Source organism: Cottoperca gobio, chromosome 17 (assembly GCF_900634415.1).
Source record: "Cottoperca gobio chromosome 17, fCotGob3.1, whole genome shotgun sequence".
Taxonomy (NCBI): Eukaryota; Metazoa; Chordata; class Actinopteri; order Perciformes; family Bovichtidae; genus Cottoperca; species Cottoperca gobio.
The window spans coordinates 15,309,886-15,328,486 of record NC_041371.1 but is presented as its reverse complement, the minus strand read 5'-3'; the positions used below and the strand labels follow the sequence as shown (position 1 = coordinate 15,328,486).

General features: G+C 40.4%; 1 protein-coding gene across 1 annotated transcript in view; it reads left to right on the top strand.

Annotated features, from left to right (window-relative positions):
- Positions 1-18,601, top strand: part of mast3a (microtubule associated serine/threonine kinase 3a) — a 30,399-nt gene that overhangs the window by 1,747 nt on the left and 10,051 nt on the right. Inside the window, 9 exon segments of the mRNA XM_029453032.1 lie at positions 6,115-6,203; positions 6,898-6,970; positions 8,924-8,944; positions 9,166-9,244; positions 11,509-11,666; positions 14,781-14,856; positions 15,122-15,331; positions 17,133-17,234; positions 17,762-17,894. Of these exon segments, the coding sequence (XP_029308892.1) occupies positions 6,115-6,203; positions 6,898-6,970; positions 8,924-8,944; positions 9,166-9,244; positions 11,509-11,666; positions 14,781-14,856; positions 15,122-15,331; positions 17,133-17,234; positions 17,762-17,894 (941 nt within the window).

Genomic DNA, 18,601 nt, shown 5'->3' with positions numbered 1-18,601 from the left:
TTATATACTCTCTCCGTCTCTGTCTCCTTTTGCACCCCACTTTCTCCTCCTTAAACCAACACAGCCAGGTGCCTGTCACTTATCAGCTTTATTGTGCATGCACTTGACTCTCCTGAGTCTTAGGTTTTATGTAAACTTAGAGAGGGAGAGCAGAGGTAGAGATGTAGCGCAGAAATCTCTGATTGATTTTGGTGGTGATGGCCTAGTGGTCTAGTAGGTACGCCTTCCAAACAAAACACTAGAAGGTCGGGAGTTCAATACCAGGTCGCCACCATTGTACCCCTGAGCAAGGAATTGCTCCAGGGAGACTGTCCCTGTACTTAGTTAAATATAAGCCGCTCTGGATAAGAGCGTCTGTTAAATGACCTGTAATGTTAAAAGAAATGGTGTTTTTTTACATTACATTTTATTTAGCTGACTCCTTTGATGCTTATTGTTAATATACATTAATCTGAATCAGTTTTTCCATTTTGCTACAGCAGAGTTTATAATCTGCTGCAATATGTATTAAAATATGTGAACTGAGTAAACAAGCTGAGCCAGCTCTTACAGGTAACAGTGGTGTGCTTGTGTTTTCTAAATCTTTTTCCTGTTCGGAATTCAGAGGTAATGACTTGGTGATTGATGGGACTTTTGCAGAGTAGTAACAATTCTTATCAAGTTTTATTAACAGAGGAGTGACACATAAGCAGCATGAAGGAACCGGCTTGTGAGTTTCCTGCTTAAATTAGAGGCGCCTCAGTCAGAACAACATCCATCTCTTTATGTCTCTAACCTGTTTAGGGACTTCCCCCGGTCTTTAGAGGACAGGCCAGTTTCACTGTCTGTGAGTCAGTCACTGGAAATATTAACAGCACATCACAGATCACAGATTTGAAAGAGTTTATTGTTTGTGCCGCTCACAATCTGCTTTTCCTCTGCCACTCAAGGTGCTTGACACAAATAGAGAACAGGCATTTTAGGTGTATCAAGGGCAGTGTAGGAGCCAATTAGCGCTCCTTCTATAAGTAGGAACCAATGTTTGTTGACGGTGGTGTTCTGCCGGAAGGTAAACAGTTTTTGACCACAGACATACCCGGACACACACATACACAAATTGGCTGAGGTAGCGTTTGCTAAGTTATTGTGTGTCTAAATGTCATGTTATGTTTGCTGATGGGAGTAAGAAATAAACGGACTGAATGTTCAATTGCAAACGTTTGTATCGGAATCTTAATTCAGCAGACACGACAACAAGTGCGTCAATTAGTGCAACAAAGCGGAACCTCAGTGGCTTAAAGTGTTGGCTTAGCCTCTACAGGCAGTATTTCTGTGTTACACCTTGTATGCTTGAGTGATCAAAATATACAAGTGATTTTAAATAGCTTACTTCATTGCAATACTTATATGTTATTGATAAAGATGAATGGTTTATTACAGTAGGGGCTTGTAGTGTGTCTGTGGAAAACTTAAGTCTTTCTCAATTATTTGCTAGGATGGTGTATTTTAAACTGTCTAATAGCCTAGCTGGGCTGGATTAACTCACTAGGGGGATACATTAAATGTGGGCCCCTTTTGACACTCCTTTATATCAATTTAGTTTTAAATAGGATAACACATGTACATTTTGACTCAAGCACACAAGTCATTCCCAAACAAATGTGCAAGTATCAAATTACCTGAAGTTCCTACCTGATCTTAACCCTTGCAGGGTTACTAAAGGGTCATGGCAGTTTGCCCATCCATTCTACATGTATTTTGGGGACTTGGAGAAGGCTGATTCCCCAGGGAGTCCTGTGGGGGGGTACTGCGGCGGTATGGGGTACCCGTTGCTACGAGTGAGAGCTGTGTCCGTGTTCTATAAACAGGTTGTCAATGCTCGTTGGGCTCCGCCAGTGTTGTGTCTTGTCACTAATACTGTTTTTCCTGGATAGGATCTCAATAGCGCAGCCGGTGGGAGTAGAGTGTCCAGTTTGTGGATTGCTTCTCTGCTCTTTGCAGATGATGTGTTTCTGTTGGCTTGAATTTGAGCGGGGCCGATGTTCCTTTGCATCAAAAACCAGTTGAGGTGGTTTGAGTATCTGATGCCTCCTGGGTGCATTCCTTTGGAGTTTTTCCAGACACGTCCAACTGGTTGGAGACCCAGAACAAACTGGATAGATTACATATCTCATCTGGTTTGGGAACCCACAGGAGCATGACAATGTTTCTGGTGGGAGGGATGTTTGGACTACTTTGCTTAGCCTGCTGCCATCGTCACCCAGAAAACTGATTATTTTAGTTGTATCACAAACAATGGCTGGGTTTTTTTAATTTAAGAAAACAGTTTGAATTATTGGGAACATTTGCTGCACAGTCCTTCAAATCCATGAAAATCTCATGACGATCTCAATATTCCCTGGTGGCAGAAATGCATCATTCATGACTACTCGTGTTTCAAAACTGAAATTGTAGCCTCGATGCAACTTGCTGTGCACGTTTTACATTTAGAGATTTTAAAAAACACATTAGGCTACAGTTATGTAAACCTGGATTTGAATGCTGATATCACTGGAAATACACAATTCCTCAGTCTTCTTTCTGTTTTTCGCTGGGTGTTTCATTTGCGTTCTAGCCGTTAAGACAGTATTTCCAACAGTGCTTGAAGGCACCATTAGTCCCTCCTCCCTTCGTCGCGCGCAGACGCGACTGCGCGGTGCGGCGTTGCTGGCGCTGCTGGAAAGTTTGTATCACTCTTTACATCTTGGCGAAGATATCACTCGATAATGTCACATCCCGCGGTAGACAGACTGTTTCGGAATTTTTGCTGGTAACCGGTGGAAGGAGCAGAGCAGACATGGCCGTTGCAGTCGCTCATCATCCCCAAGCTGCCGTGCCGTGGGTCCGGGGTCAGTTTGTACCGAAGCCTGCTGGAGTTTCTGCCGTTGGACACTGCGTACTAGCCTAACCACCACCGATAATAACAACTCCCCAAGAGAGACCGTTTCACATGATGCTCCCACTTTAACAAGAGGACAATTCTCATATCTGGATTGGATTTATCAGTCACCACCATCACGATGTCTGACCAAAACTACTATTGGACCGTGTTGCCGAGCTACAAAACTAGTTTTGTGACTGGGGCCATGATGAAAAGATCAAAAAGGTAAAGACAATACAGCCTGTTCTGATTATAGACCTCCTGAATATGTAGCTATACAGTAATGACTGCCGCAAAGCGAAAACGTCTGCTCTGCCTGTGGTTGTCATCAGCTCCCCGCTGAGCTGTGCCATTCACTGTCTGACAAACAGCAATTTGTTGAACGTTTATGTTGAGCTATGTGTTTCTCAGCATGTAAACGCAACCCCGCAGTGTTTGGTAACATTATCAGCGTACAGCTCAGATTGATAATGCCACTATGGTGTCTGTGATAGTCTACAGTGCGTTACTGTATGTGTCGGCTACATCCGCCCTAGTTTTTGTTTCCGTCAGAGAAACGTGGCCATTGTGGTGTGTTGTGTATGGGGGCAGACTGCATTGTCTGCTACCAGCTGTCGCATAAAGCGACTCAGTCTCAGTGCGGATCGATACACTGATGTCGTTAGTGGGACTGTAGTGTTCTAGGTGTGCTTTTATATGTGATATAAATGTAGTCAGCCCTCACAAAGTAAAGCAGTACAATGTGCTTGTCATGCCCTGTAGGGTTCAGTGAGTTCATAGTGACTTCATGGTAATTTATGGATGTATTATTGACCTTGTCGTATTTCCAATATTTCAGTAGTTGTGTTATGATTTCAGTACAGTGTGCAACTGTTCTAGCTGCTGTCAATAGCCTACATTGCAAACCCATTGCTAATGAGGTATTTTCTGAAGGAAAACCTCACCTTTTAAATATGTATGTAATATAGTATACTAAAGACACTCTGGTATGTCAAACTCCACTTTTTCCATGTAGATTTGGAACATGCATCAGTCATGTAACCCATTCAACACAGCGTGACTTTGAATGGTGCTCAGTGAATAAATGCAGCCCTTCACCATGAGCAGACTGTGAAACATGCAGGCCTGCATCTCAGTCAGTGGCCTACATTCATCATGCTACATGGCTGCCTGCACTGTCACTACAAACCACTATTGTTAGTCCCAAATATGAGCAGCCTTATCACTGCCAAGTGTTGATAAAGCTCGCTCGTGGTCACGGTGTGATACAGGGATGTTTTCTTGCCATTTTCTGTCTATGGTGTGAAAAGGGTGTCTGTTTATTTATTTTCTGATAAGAAGAAAATTGTGCATGCTCAAAGCGTCGTCCTGTGGTTGGTTGGTGTGTTGTTGAAGCCAAACTCAAGCATTTATTGGCTCTCCCTTCTCTCTGTTGCTGTGCCGTCTCTGCCACTTTGAGTCTTTTTGGGTTGGGGGCCATATACTGTGTGAATCTGCCTCAGCACGACCCAGAAACGTCAGGCTCTGTTGTTGTCTCAGCCCCTCAATTATTTTAGGTCATTGCCAGAGAGAGAGAGAGAGAGAGAGAGAGAGAGAGATATATGGCATCGACATCCTCTGGATGAATCAGAGAGCATGATGGGATTATATCCAGTTTAGTGGGGAATGTAAAAGCAAACGAAAAAGGAGCCCAAATTCTATTCTGTATTAAGACTTTGGCCGACAAACAGTGAGCACACAGATGCACCATATATGAACAAACATACAGGACATGGACAAATTAAAACTTAAAGTACCTGCATCATAATTACACCAGCATCTTTGTGGCTGACTCATGCCACCTAGTAGTACCTGCCAGCTTTTAAACAGGTCTGCCAGTCATGGCACTTTTATATGGAATTTATTTTTGAAGAAATGTTTCCTTAAAGGAGCTCCAAAGAAGTGACTGACTGTTTTGCATTTGTCAAAAGAGCGGCACAGTGGCAATGTTATGAATTCTAACAAAATATACCAAATTTGAACAAAAATGGTCCAAAAAGAAGAGCAAAAGTTTAAGCTAAGCAGCGGGGCAGAAGGAAACCAACTTCGATCAAAACAACACAAACTATCTTCTTAAAAAAATAACGGCAGCAGATCTAATGACTGAGCAATATATTGATATTATATCTATCATGCTGCATTACAGTAACGTGATGTCATTTTCTAAACTTACCAGCTGGTCTATTTTCCTTTACCCACTTAGTCATTATATCCACATCACTGAGGATTATTTATCCAAAATCCCATTATGTCAATATTTTGGGCAAATATTCAATAATATTCATAAAATGGTCAACCCTACAATATCATCGCCCAGCCCTAGCTGATGATTTAAATTATATATACATACAGTATATATTTAAGAAAACGCTTGAATCAAAAGTTGCATCAATTGCTGAACCTCTGAGTCTGTGCAATGCAAAACAATCTGATGACGGATTTTCTTAAGACACACAAACTGATCTATATACTGATTGTTTGCGTGTGGATACCGACTGTGTTCATCTGTGGGGATGAATCTTTAATGGTGTGGACAGTATGTTATGGCCTGCAGAGTTATGTCATGGGAGTCATCGGATCCACTTATTTCTTCATGTCGTTGTATAACAACTGACTTATAGGATCAGGTCCTCCCACTGGTACAAGCACTGCTCTTTCCAGATGTTTCCCATATTCTTAAATGAAAATACTTCCAGACACAGGACACATCATCAGATCCTCATTGATACTTTAGTGTAATACTACGCCACATAGTCAATGCTCCTCACTGGATGTTGATGTATGTTATGTATTTCCATTACTTTTGGAAACTCCTGTAGTCAGCAACCCTTTTATTCTCTTAAATGTAAGAACATAAAAATGCAACCTGTTTAATTAGTGTTGACACATCAGCCAAATGTAACACAGTACATACTTTCTGTGTGAGTGTGTGTTTATATATTTACATGCATACATGTTTGTAGCTATGCGTGTATGTATAAACACCATTACCAGTATCATTACAGTTATCCGCGTTTCCCGTATCAAGATAAACAATTTAAGTTCATAGGTCGTCTGTTTTATTTTACCGAACTCTTTACTGCACTGATAAAAGACTGTTGCTGACTGATTGTGTTTGTAATTGTCTTGCATAAGCAAATGTTTTCTCTCTGCTGTTTGCTTTCCTCATCTCACAGTTCACGTAACAACAAGAGAAGGAGTTTGGCGGTTGGGACCCCGTCGCCCACGCTCTCACGACCTCTTTCACCTCTCCCACTTACCACAGGTACTTGTGTGTTGTTTTTTAGTTGCGTGTGTGCTCGGCTCAGTGCGTACTATTGTTTCAGACTAGAGGCTCATTACACATACTTCACACAGACACAAGCAGGTGAAGTCAGAATGAGGAGACCACCACATTTTTCGTTTAGTATATGTGCCTTCAGCCTAATTTAGTTTTTTGATGCTTGTCACAAGACGAGCACTGGTTTCTAGTCTATCAAGTTTCCATTCCTAAATGTCCACAAGTCATACAATACTTTTCCTCATGATGATGTTTTTCATGTAGCTTCCTCGAGGCTACTCATTCTTTCATCCAGCTGTCTGAAGTGCTATATGGAGACTCATTCATTCGCTGCACCCATTTTCTTTTTTAAAGTGACTCATGGTGTGGCAATGCTTGGCTGGCATTAAACACTTCAGTGACCCCTTCAAGAGTATGTGGTGTGGTGCGATCAACAACAGGACTCCCTGCTGTCTGCTGATATTCTTTGATTAGGCAGGGAAAAGATAAAAAGATTTGTTTCAGGTTGAACTGGGAAGTAAAATCCGTTGCAAAATGATCATTCAGCATATTTCAAACTGATAATGCGAAACAAGAGGTTAGCTAGGGGAATGATTCAACATTTAAATAGTTATATACATAGTTTGTTTCAGCTTCAACTCATTTTCAACATTTCTAACTAACTGTTTTGTTTCTTCAGCTGGCAGCAGCCCTTCAGAAAGCCCCAGAAATGTCTCTGCCAGCACCTCTGCCAATTTCCAGTTTGCTCGCAGGTAAGAATGAACTCAAATGCTTGTTAATATGGAGCTGTTCTAAGGCACTGGAGCTCAGCCACATTACCGCAGTAGTTTTCCCTACCCAATACAAAAATTGGAACATTGGTAAGACTGATAAAATGCAATACGGGTGCTTGGATTAAATACATATTTTAAAATGAGAGAAGGTTCATCTTCCTGCAAAGAGGACAAAAACTGTAGACAGTTTAAGTTCAAAACATAAACCCCAATATTTTCTAGCATGGTTAATGCCCAACCAATTCAACACAACAACTTAAACAGACACACATTTTCCACTTCCAATGTCCTGCTGTTTTTTATCTCTTGTATTTTGTACGGTGTCCTTGGGTGTCTTGAAAGGTGCCTCCAAATTCAATTGATTATTATTATTACTTGTTTTAAGCTTAATACAATAAAACATTCTAGAAAATAACACAAGAAAATTGGCTTTGGAGGAATGTAAGTTGCATGAATAATGAACATGTCTTAGCTTGTTCCCTTTAGCCCCTGTAGTGGAAATGAGGCAATGGAGAAGCAACTCCAACCAGCTGAAAGGCCCTAGGGCCACTTGCTGGACATGGGCCTCAGCATTTGTCAAGCCAATTAAGGCAGCAAGTCGGTGCACACACTCATTACTCAGGGCTTCTGTGATTATGGGGAAAATTGCAAAGCTTGCCCTCATCATGCTTCTTGCAACTGCGTATAGACTCACTGGGATTTAGAGAAATAGTAGCTGTACCCTCGTCCAGTAGCAGAAAACATTGTGCTGCATCTTTCTCTCACTGAAGGTACTTTAAATGTATATGCTGCTTATCTCCAATATCATGTGTTATGAATTAGCATTTGATGTTGCAGTGCAGTATGGCATATTGCACCATAAGCTGGCGGATGGAGAGGGGAAGCCTCCTGATAGAATTGACTCGTACAAGCCTGCATGACTCATCTAAATGTGTTGAGACTTTTTTCAGGCTGCCAGTGTGGAGACAGATGCTGTGACTGCACTTTTAAAGAGGTCCACTGGGTGTATTTGTTATTCACACGAGCTATATAGCCCTGCTGTTTGTGCAATTATTTTGTCATGTAAACACGGAAGAGCCAGACACTCAATAGTTGGCATTCACATAAAGAATTAATGCTAAAATAAATATGCAAATGAAGAAATAACAAGGGTGAGGCATAATCGTTTGGCAGCAGCTCCCTCTTCACCCTTTTAAATATGCTTTTTTCTTTTTAACCTTGGGATGTGTGGACTGATAACACTTTCTTTCTCCTTTTACACCGCAGGCATTGATTCCTTGTTTTTAATCTTCGCTTCTATCCTCTTAAGCCTGGCAGGACTTTAATACACCATCCTAGCATCAGCAGTAAGGCGTCTAATAACGCATAGCGAATGACATATAAACCAGATGAGAAAACAAAGATGTCTTATTCACATGACTAATCCTCAGATCTCAGTCACATTCGGAGCAGAACCATCCAATTTCATTGTGTCACCTCCGGTTTAGCTATTGCAGATTGAATCAGCGAGGGATTTTGAATGCCATATTGGGTGGAAAAGTAGGGGGACATAGGAGATAGAGACGCAGCTCACACTCTGTTTGTAGTAAGGTTCCGAGGCGGGTGTTTCATGGTGTATGTGTAGGCACTGTTTTTTTTTTTTTAGTGTATTTTGTTGGTGTATGTGTGTGTTTACAGATGTGTTTAATGAGTCACGAGCCAAGTGTCTGTGGGTCTCAGTGCTGCAGTATGACAGCTTGGCAGGTGTTCAGCAGCAGACTGCCACTGGCTGTGAGCTGTGACAAACAAACAGTGCTATGACTCTGACAGCCAGACTTACTCTGTCACTATCATTAAACAGTGTTTATTTTCTCTCTCACTTTGTGTCTCTGCCTCTTGCTCTTCCTCTCTTTCTAACTCTTCGTCTTCATTTGTGTCTTCCTCTTTTTTTAGCCAACTGGCCCGCACTGAAAGGTAAGAAAACAACAGTCTGGAGTTTCTTCTTCTTATTGACACATCTTCGAGCATAAGATGTTATCGCTTTAACCTTGCATGGGCAGATTTGCATAAAATTTGTTTTACAGATGTAAAAAAAGTGAAGCTTTGAAGATTGGAATGAGTCAACAGGATGTGTAGGCTTTGTCGGTGATGGAGAGCTGCTACTGAGCAATCTGTCTACTGTTTTGTTTCTGCAGAGCGGATGGACGAAGGTGGTCTGTGGCGTCAGTTCCCTCGTCTGGATACTGCACCAATGCACCCAGTTCATCAGTATCTGTAAGCTGAGTCTCTTACTGTGCTTCTGTCGATGTCTTTATTTCCCTGCGACCATCAGTGGCAGTGTGGTCTGTCTCTTTTCCTTCATCAGACATTCAACCTCTTTTCAAACCACTGCCATGGGACCATTTAGCTCCCTGTGTTACTTATACTCCGCATATCAATCAGTTTACTGGGCCATGGTGTCTTGTAAGCTTATGGTGTTGACTGACTGAACTGTAAATCCCACCAGATCAGTGTAGGAAATAAATCCACCTATAAATGCTTGTTGATTTACAGTGTGAGTTATTTTATAAAAAGGCTCTGCACCTGGACCATATTTTAGATGAGCTGTGAAAGTGGTGGGTTTTTTTTATACCTTTTTGACAAGCCGCTCACAGCTAAAGACTGCAAGCATATTTAATTTGTAAACTAAAGGGATGCAGATTCAGCTTGTCGTGTAAAAGTTGAAAGTTTATGTGGTGTAATTAGCCATATTTTGGCAACTTGAAGTGCTTCACTTTGACTGAGCATACAATGAACAACATAGAGGTAGATCATGCTGCAGCTGAGGTTTGAGAAATGTCTTTGGCTGTTTTGATCCACTGTCTCTGTTCTTGATGAAGATACAAACCACTAACATTTTAAAACCAGGGGTTGACCGTTTATTTAATTTCGGGTATCACTTCACACAGGGTGGAAAATTTCACAACAACACTTGACAGCTTGGTCGATCATACTCTCTGCAGCCAGTTGATTTATACAAAACAGCTGACTGGAAATGGATGTTTAATACTTAGATGACTCAGTCATAACAGGATATGTCCAACGATGATGCATCTTTCCCATATCAGCCTTTTATCGCACTTTCAACTAGACACAGGAAATAGGAATGAATCCTCAGATGTTTTCCTGGACTAATTTATTGTATAGATGGAGAGTTTTATACATTTATGACAATTAAATGACACAAAACTTAACCCCATATGGTGTGTTTTCTTCCTGAATGCAACAATATGTTTTATTATTATTTACTATTTGTATTTTCAGTGGGAACTAAGAGTGATTTAAGTTAATATTAAATCAATGATGTCACAGCAAAAGTATTTGAGCCCTACTCTTTTGACTGAGGGGAAAGTGCAGGAAATAAAAGCCTTATCACTGTAATAACACGGGTCTTGTTGAAATGCATGGTTTCTTTTTCCTGGATGACATCACCCATGAGTAGGGACTTCACATTTCCTCACTCGGCTTTTCCTTTTGGGGTAAAGTCAAAAGGCAGGGAGCGCGTCACTGCTGCCCAGCTACACCCATCAGCTATTTGTTGATAGTTTCTGTGCTAATTATCTTGAGAAAGTTGAGAAAAGTCATTACCAAAACTGCAGTAGGCTGTAAAAACAATACCGCTTCTCCTCTGTCACGGCTGTAATTTTGTATGGCCAACCACATGGCGTGGAGACGGTGAGGTCAGCCCTCCCTACACAATGCCCCTTTCAGACTGGCTGTCAGTGAGGTCTTTATGCTGCTCTCGCTCGGTTCTGACACGTCTCTAGTTTCCTCCTCAGAGTATCTCCCCCCCCCCCCCCCTCTCTCCCTTATTTTCTCTGTTTTCCTTTCACTTTTTCTCTCTGTTCGGCTCGTCTCTTTCCTCCAGTCAGATAAGCCACTCTTCCCTTTGCTCTTCCTCCAATGAAACACAAGATCCCTGCCAGATGGGAGTTCTCATAAATTCCAAGCTGCGTGTCACACATTTTGTCTTGGAAAGGGAAAACTAATGCATGCACGGCCAACACAACAGCCGTTGCTGCGTGCCTGGGGACATTCTGCAGCGGGGAAGAAAAATCCTGCTTTAGGAGAGCAGAACACTAAAGCTCACAGAGTCATTTTTTTTTTAACTAAAGGGATTTAGGATGATTTATTTTACTGCAGCCTTTCTTCAGCATGTCCTTGTTAAATGTTACATCTAATTCAGATCTATAGTGGAGCGTGAAAGCCTTTAAGACTGAGCATTAACAAGATAATGAGTGAATCTGAGAGATCAGTGGTGTGACTCTCTTATTAGAGGAAGCCTTTTAACACAGGATGTTATATCATCAAAGCAGCAGAAGCACCACCTGACATAGATAACATTTGCAAATAAAAGAAGATTAAAATGGGAAATAAGTTTGAGTATTCAGCCAGTTATTATATATTTACAATATGTTCCAGCACACTGACCTCTGTACGATTCTTTTCCCACTCTCTACTTTTCTCTTCTACGTTCCCCATTCCTCTTTACCCCACAGTCCTCTTCTTCCCAGGAGTTATTGCACCAGTTGCCCTTTCAGCCCACACAAGATGATCTCCACTTCCTGTTCAAACATTTCCGGAGCACGGAGAGTGTGGCGGATGAAGAAGGAGCACACGCCTCGCCCCCTGTCAGGCTCCGCTCACGCAGTCTCAGGTAGCCTGGATTTGAATCATACAATAACTATACTGCGCAGATGTATGTACTACACAAACATTTGTGTATCGCTGCACTTCACTGGAAGAAGTGATAATCTCATCAGATTAGTTTGATTTGAATGGGAACCAAAGAGCCACACCTCTCCTGGTTTATGTTTAATGAATGAGAGAGGATTATGTCATGAAGCCTGGCACTGAAGTCTACCACTATTACTTATGTTCATTTATTTCATATATAGCATACTATTATAACCGGGTTTAAAATAAGTAGTCTGATTACACTGCAAATTTAAATATGCCATTATAGTAGCGGTATGCTAAATGTTCTTGTTTTTCTAAATTTACATTTTTCTTTTTTTATTAAACTTTTATTTAAGCAAGTTAGTCCCATTGTGATTACAAAATCTATTTTCCAAATGAGCCCTGGACAAGATGGCCGCAATACATTGTTTCAAACAACGACATGCATGCAAACATTTAAAACCAATGAAACACACAGTAGCAGCAGTTTGCTGTTGTTGTACACTGTAGCTAGCTAGTGTGGATTAATGCAGTCCAGCCCTACTGTGTTGGTTAGCTAGCCAAGCTAACCTCTCTGGTTTAAGCGACTCATGTAAGCCTATAGTTAAATAGCTAACTGAATAGCTAACCTGTGGAACAGCAAATCCCTGGGGCCAAATGAAAGGGCAGAAAATACGACTGCCAATTGTGTTTTTCATTATTGAAGCAAACCTCTCTGCCATTATAGGTTTCATTTAATAATCAGTTCTAACCATAACTGCAATGTGATGCTGTGCCGCTTTCTCTCCACTGTGCTTGGAAACGTCTGCTGTGCTAATTGAAGATGCTCGCTGTGGAGCTGCTATGAATCCTACCACCTCCAGAAGTGTTATGCATAGAAAGAACATCAGTGACTGTCCTGTACATTTTCTCTCTGTTACACAGCTGCTTACCCAAACATGGATTTGAATTGATTTTACGTCAAATGTAAATGTAAACAAGAATATTTGATGAGAAAGCTGCTCAGCCTCAAACCAACAAAAGTAGGCCTAATGTTCCAACATCTTTCATTTATGATTAGAAATAATGAAAGGCTGGAAGGATTTAAATATGGTGCGATAATTATTTTATGTGATTCTGCAAAAAAGCCTCTGTGCTGCTTCCTCCCAATCCCTTGGATTAGAATATAGCATTTCCTAAACATTAAGCATGGCTGCTCTCATTAAACACTTAAACAAGCCCTCTAAATTGCTCTTGTGGTGGAGAGTTTAGAGGCTGCTGGAGAATTTTTATATTGGGCTGTGGAGGGTGTTGGCAACATCTTGATGTGGTTGTTTTTTCTGTGACGTGTCCTTACCCGGGCCACATACACACAAAAAAAAAAATATATATATATATATAGCAGAGAAGGTTGTAGATACTCTCTCGATATGCTGTTCTAAATTTGCAGAAGTGGTGATTTTCTACTTAAAAGGAAGAGATCACTGTCGTGTACATGAAGCTCTTTATAATTTTTTGAATCTTAACACTTAGGTTTCTAATTTTAGGTTAATGAAATAATGTGAAATGGTCCAGTATATAGTTAAATACAAACTTTTACAAGGACCTATGCTTGTTAGTTTTCTACAGGGTTCCTGTGAATACTTAAAGGGTCTTAAAAAGCAATTTATTCTAATTTGTAAGCCTTAATTGGTATTAAAATGTCTTGAATCAATCTTTCAAGATATGGGAAGTAGGATTTTATGATAATATTTCTCTGACGTCGCATTGTAAAATCTAATTGGTTACATCTATTATCTATTTAAAATGACCGCATAGCGGTAAAATTAGTCTTGCATTTCATTGCCAGCAGCATTATAATTTGCCTTAGGTTGTAGGAACCCTGATTCTAGTTTGGTAATAAGAGTTCATACTTCCAGCAAAGCATAATTGTTTTCCTTCAGATTGTCTGTTAATTTCATCCCTGAGTTGTTTATAGATGGAAGATGAGTTTCCACAAACCCTCCAATAATTTCATCAGTGAGAAAACTCCTCCAGGGTTTGTCTTTTGTAATGCTATTAAAAACGCATCTAAATTACTGCACGTATTGACTGTGGAAATAGATGACTGACAAGTGTCTATGTTGCTCTAATATAGCTCCAGAGGGTGTGTCAAAGCGTTTCTTATTGCCCTCAAATAGTTCCCAATGGGTTAACTGTTGCTATTGCCCTCTAATAAAACCACTGCTGTGCAACTGCAACTGTTGTACTTACCCCAAAATAGTAAAGTGCATGTGACATGTTGATATTGTTATGTGTAGTATGTGATGTATAGGGGCACCCAGGGTTGCTATTTTTAGCATTTGTGGTGACAGTACATTGATTTGTAATGTGTACAGACAGTTTGAAAGGTGCCGTCTCGTAACTGAAGCCCTGTGCACACAACACATGTGGTCATGGATACTGCAGATGAGAACCTGTTCTGAATCACATTAGTGTTATATTCAAACATGCTGTGTTTATGACCCGGGATGGCAGTAAACGCTTCAGTCAAACATTTTAGAATTTACTTGTAAGAAATGTGTAGATTTTGTATTTAACTTTAAACATATTTCTGTAATGTGAGCCTCTCCCATATATCACTCCTCCATCCCCTAATTATTTTGCAAATGAGTTCCATTGTTTTTATATGCAGGGTTCTCGCAGGTCCAAGGGCATTGAATTCATTCATCTAAAAAGAAAGCCTATATTGGTATTAAAATGTCAAAAGTCTTAGAAATGCTAAGACATGGGAGGTAGGATTTTCTAAGTAGTTTTTTTTTCTATTTAAAATCTCCACAAATTAATAACAAAAATAATTTATAACGTATATTAAAAGAGAGACAACAACAGTCATATTTCGTTTGCGACCTGGACACTCAATAAAAATTGGCTATTCAACCAAAATCTCGCAGTATGGCTGAAACCGGTACCTTTTTTGGTTGGTCATAAATTAAAGAAGTCCTGAATCTAACTTGCAGTAGGAATCCAATATGATTCAAATTTAACATCCATGAATAATTAACTTTATCTGGGCAAAAATCTGACATTTATTGTTTAGTTATATCTCTGTATTTTCCTGTTTCTCATCCAGCCCTGGACGGACCTGTGGAACATTTGACAATGAAATTGTCATGATGAATCATGTCTACAAAGAACGCTTTCCTAAGGTATAGTCGGTGTGTTCTTCACTTTTTTCTTGCTGTCTTTCTCTCTCTGACCTTTTTTATTGGCTAAACATATTCAGTTTGCGAATGCATCTCCTTGCCAAAAGAGCATCTACTAACATGTGCGTAAGCTTTTTTACACATGTATTCTCCTGGCAAAGTCGAAATCTTGACTCCCCCACCTGTAGCAACAAAGTTAAAAGAAATTGTTGATACAAAACTGCTGTGACTGTTTTAAAGGAAGTCTTCCATCTTGGTTGTTTCCCAGGCGACAGCCCAGATGGAGGGTCGGCTGCTCGACATCATTGCAGAGTGTTCCCCAGGCTCTGCTCTGCCCCTGGCTGATGGTGTGCTGGGATTTATTCAGCACCAGCTGGTGGAGCTCGCCAGAGACTGTCTGGACAAGTCTCTGAAAGGCCTGGTCACCTCCAGGTACTTTGTGGAGCTGCAGGAGCAACTGGAGAAGCTGCTGCACGAGGTGAGTGTTTCTCCTCTTTAAAGGCCGTGACAAACCAAGCAGATTATCGGTGAGCGTCTGTCGGCCTAGTTTTTTGCAATGTGTTCCGCACCCTCTGCACTGTATTTTGTCTCTTTTGTTTTTCCTTCTTCATTTCATCTGATCTTTCATAGACACTGATTGTTTTCACAACTAAAAGGCCCACCTGGAATGAAATGTTCAGTGAGAGTGGTGTGAAAATGGTCGACTGCTTTTGTTTTAATGTGTGTATTTTAACAACGGCTTGCATATTTACACTCGCAGGTTTCCGGTTTACTTTTTGTAATGACAAATAGAGACTACCACCGCCTGCTGTTATTAAGAGTTATTTCCTCTCACGCAGGCGCAGAAAGTACGTGCTAGTTTGCCCAATGGCTGTAGTCTTTGCGGTTTGTCCAAATGCAACTTTTTGGCCGAGACGCAACAGTCTTCTCTGTCACCACTAGTTCTTTTGATGTCTGTTTGGTGTGTCTGAGCCTTAAAATATGTTTTTCCATCTGATTCTTGAAAACACAGTTTTGCTTTTGATTATGATTCAGTCATTCTACTCCTTCTAAAATGTCATCAGTAGATTTCTGATTTGGTATCTCAGATTGCCCTCTAGGACATTGCGTGCTTCACTGGGAACATTGAATTGAAGCGGCCTGTGTGGCGCATCATAGCCGAGTGCTTACAGAGCATGTAACATCACTGCAACATCCAGCCTTGGGACCCTTCTCTCTTCCCCCATTTACAGTTTCTGTCTCTACGCTGTAAAATAAAGGCAAACATTCTAAAAGAAAAGCATTTTTTAAAGAAATGTAGGATTTTGTTTTCATTCGGTGCCGTTTCCAGTTCATTGGTCAGTAATTGTGTTGTCATTGTACATCATTACTTGGATCTGTGCAGTGGTCAAGTGTTTGATTATATAATGATTTATTACATAACCTTTCCAGCAACGATTGTTTACTGCAGCACATGTTACCACTTCTGCAAAACAGATTACAGATGACTTTCTCTTTTAATCAGAAAGTTTTATAAGTTAACATCAAGTTATTTTTCAGCTACAGTTAGTTCCGTCGACGCAATGCTTTCTAGTGTTCATTCGGTCTCCCAGTAGCTTAGTTTATTGTTTTAGTTTATCCGACAGTACAACAGGGACAGACATTATTCCGTCTACGATTTCCACTAAAGCCACATTTCTGTAATTATTCTTCCATCTTGCCAATAAAATGATTTTCCATATTAGGAAAAGTTTATTTTAAGCAAATGGTCCCCGCTGTCACATGTTATAGTGTTTGAATGTGTCCCTTCGCTCGCTAGTTTTTCTGGAATTAAAATTGCGGTTTCGTAATGCTGTTTTTCTTTCAACTTTTGTAAAACGATATCTTTAAAAACAAATGTTGTTACCGGTTTGACAGGGTAAGACACAGAGCCTGTTACAAATGATCAGCTGTCTTATCTGAACTCTGTATGACATCACTCTTACACCTCTGTTAGACCGAGGCAAGGCAATATTAGACTAGATATGGAGACAATGAGTGCCATAAAAGTGTAATTGCAAGTGTTTTCTATTTATAAATCTGGCAAGGCAGCAAACAGAAATGAGTATTGATGCAAGATGTCGAAATGCCAGCCCTAATCTATTGAATCCCCAACAGATAATGTAAGAAGATTAAATGGATGCTAAAAATAATATGAGCCAAAGTGAAAACAGCCTCTGCGGGTGAGATGCACTGCCTCAGTGGCCAATTGGATTAAGTCACAATAATAATCCATCATCCTTTTGTCCTTTCCCGATCAGGCGTATGAGCGTTCCGAGAGCGAGGAGGTGACTGTCATCACCAAACTGGTCAAGAAGATTCTCATCATCATCTCCAGGCCCGCCAGGCTCCTGGAGTGTCTGGTAAGACTTCAGACACCTTAGTGATCATGTACAGGAGTGACACAATATCAACGTGATGCTTACCAGCTTAGAGCCTTGAATATCTGTCCCTTTTTAAATGCAGATGTCACAGGTGACTCGCACACATTAATGATATGGTGTTGTAATGATAGTCATAGCAGTAATAACAACACAGTCGCATGTTGGAATTAGCCAACAGCGAGTTCACCTTGCCCGACCCGATCGTGGTCCTTTTTTTAAGCCATTTCATATTGACAGTAGGTGTGTAGCTGAACATTCAAGTTCACAAGTCATAAAGTTTCACTTTTTCTTACCAACTCTTTCATCACATTGCAGTTGTGTTTCCTCTTTCTTCCTGGCGTGTACTTTTTGGATTTTATGTCATGGTTCTGTGTGTGTTTCTTTTCTTTCCTGAGCTATTGTAGTATTATTGTAGTGTTTGCTTTTCTTTTCTTTACAAAAGCCAAGGCCGACTAAATTATATAACAAATTCAATGGGACCACATGATGTCTTTCCTTTCCCACAGGAGTTTGATCCAGAGGAGTTTTACCAGCGTTTGGAGGTTGCAGAGGGTCAAGCCAAAGTCGGCCACGGCATCAAAACTGATATTCCCAGATACATCATCAGCCAGCTCGGCCTCACCAGGGATCCCTTGGAAGGTGCGATGCTGATTTATTATTTTAATTTGAGTATTTTACCTACTAAACTGTCTATTTCGTCATTCTAGAATACTTTGTTTTGGACTAATTGTATCGTATGTTTGTACCGGGTGTGTGCGACATAATTATCAGAGCATTATATGCATCAATATGTTACAATTGTTTTACTTTGTTTGAGAATGCAACTATTGAAATCCAATGGTTAGGAGTTCATATCCTGCTGATTCCACTGAGTCATGTTCACTATTTTACCAGCATTAAAAATATAAATAAAATCAGGATTTTCAAAAACATCTGTTCTCTGGATATGAGAACTTTGTAGAAATGTAATTACATTGGGAAAGGGTAACGCTAATGGCACAATTCCTGCTGCTATTTTTATCTCTTTTTATTGCAAATCTTTGTTTTATTTTGCTGTAGAATATTTTATTGTTTTGAATGAAAACGAGGCTCATCATTCATTGCACTTTACTCAACTTACTACTCCTGCGCTGTGCTGTCTTTATACTTGTTTTTCAGTTTGTATTGCGTCTGTTCTTATTGAGTACACGATTTACCCAATTTATGTTGATTTTCTCTCGCCTTAGTTCAAGTCTTAGTGTTGCAGAGTCCTTCGTTGCTCAGTTAAACAGGTTGTGCATTTGGACTGCTTATGAGACATTAAAAATACTCCCGCTACAGAACGACATGTCACTATTGCTTTGTAT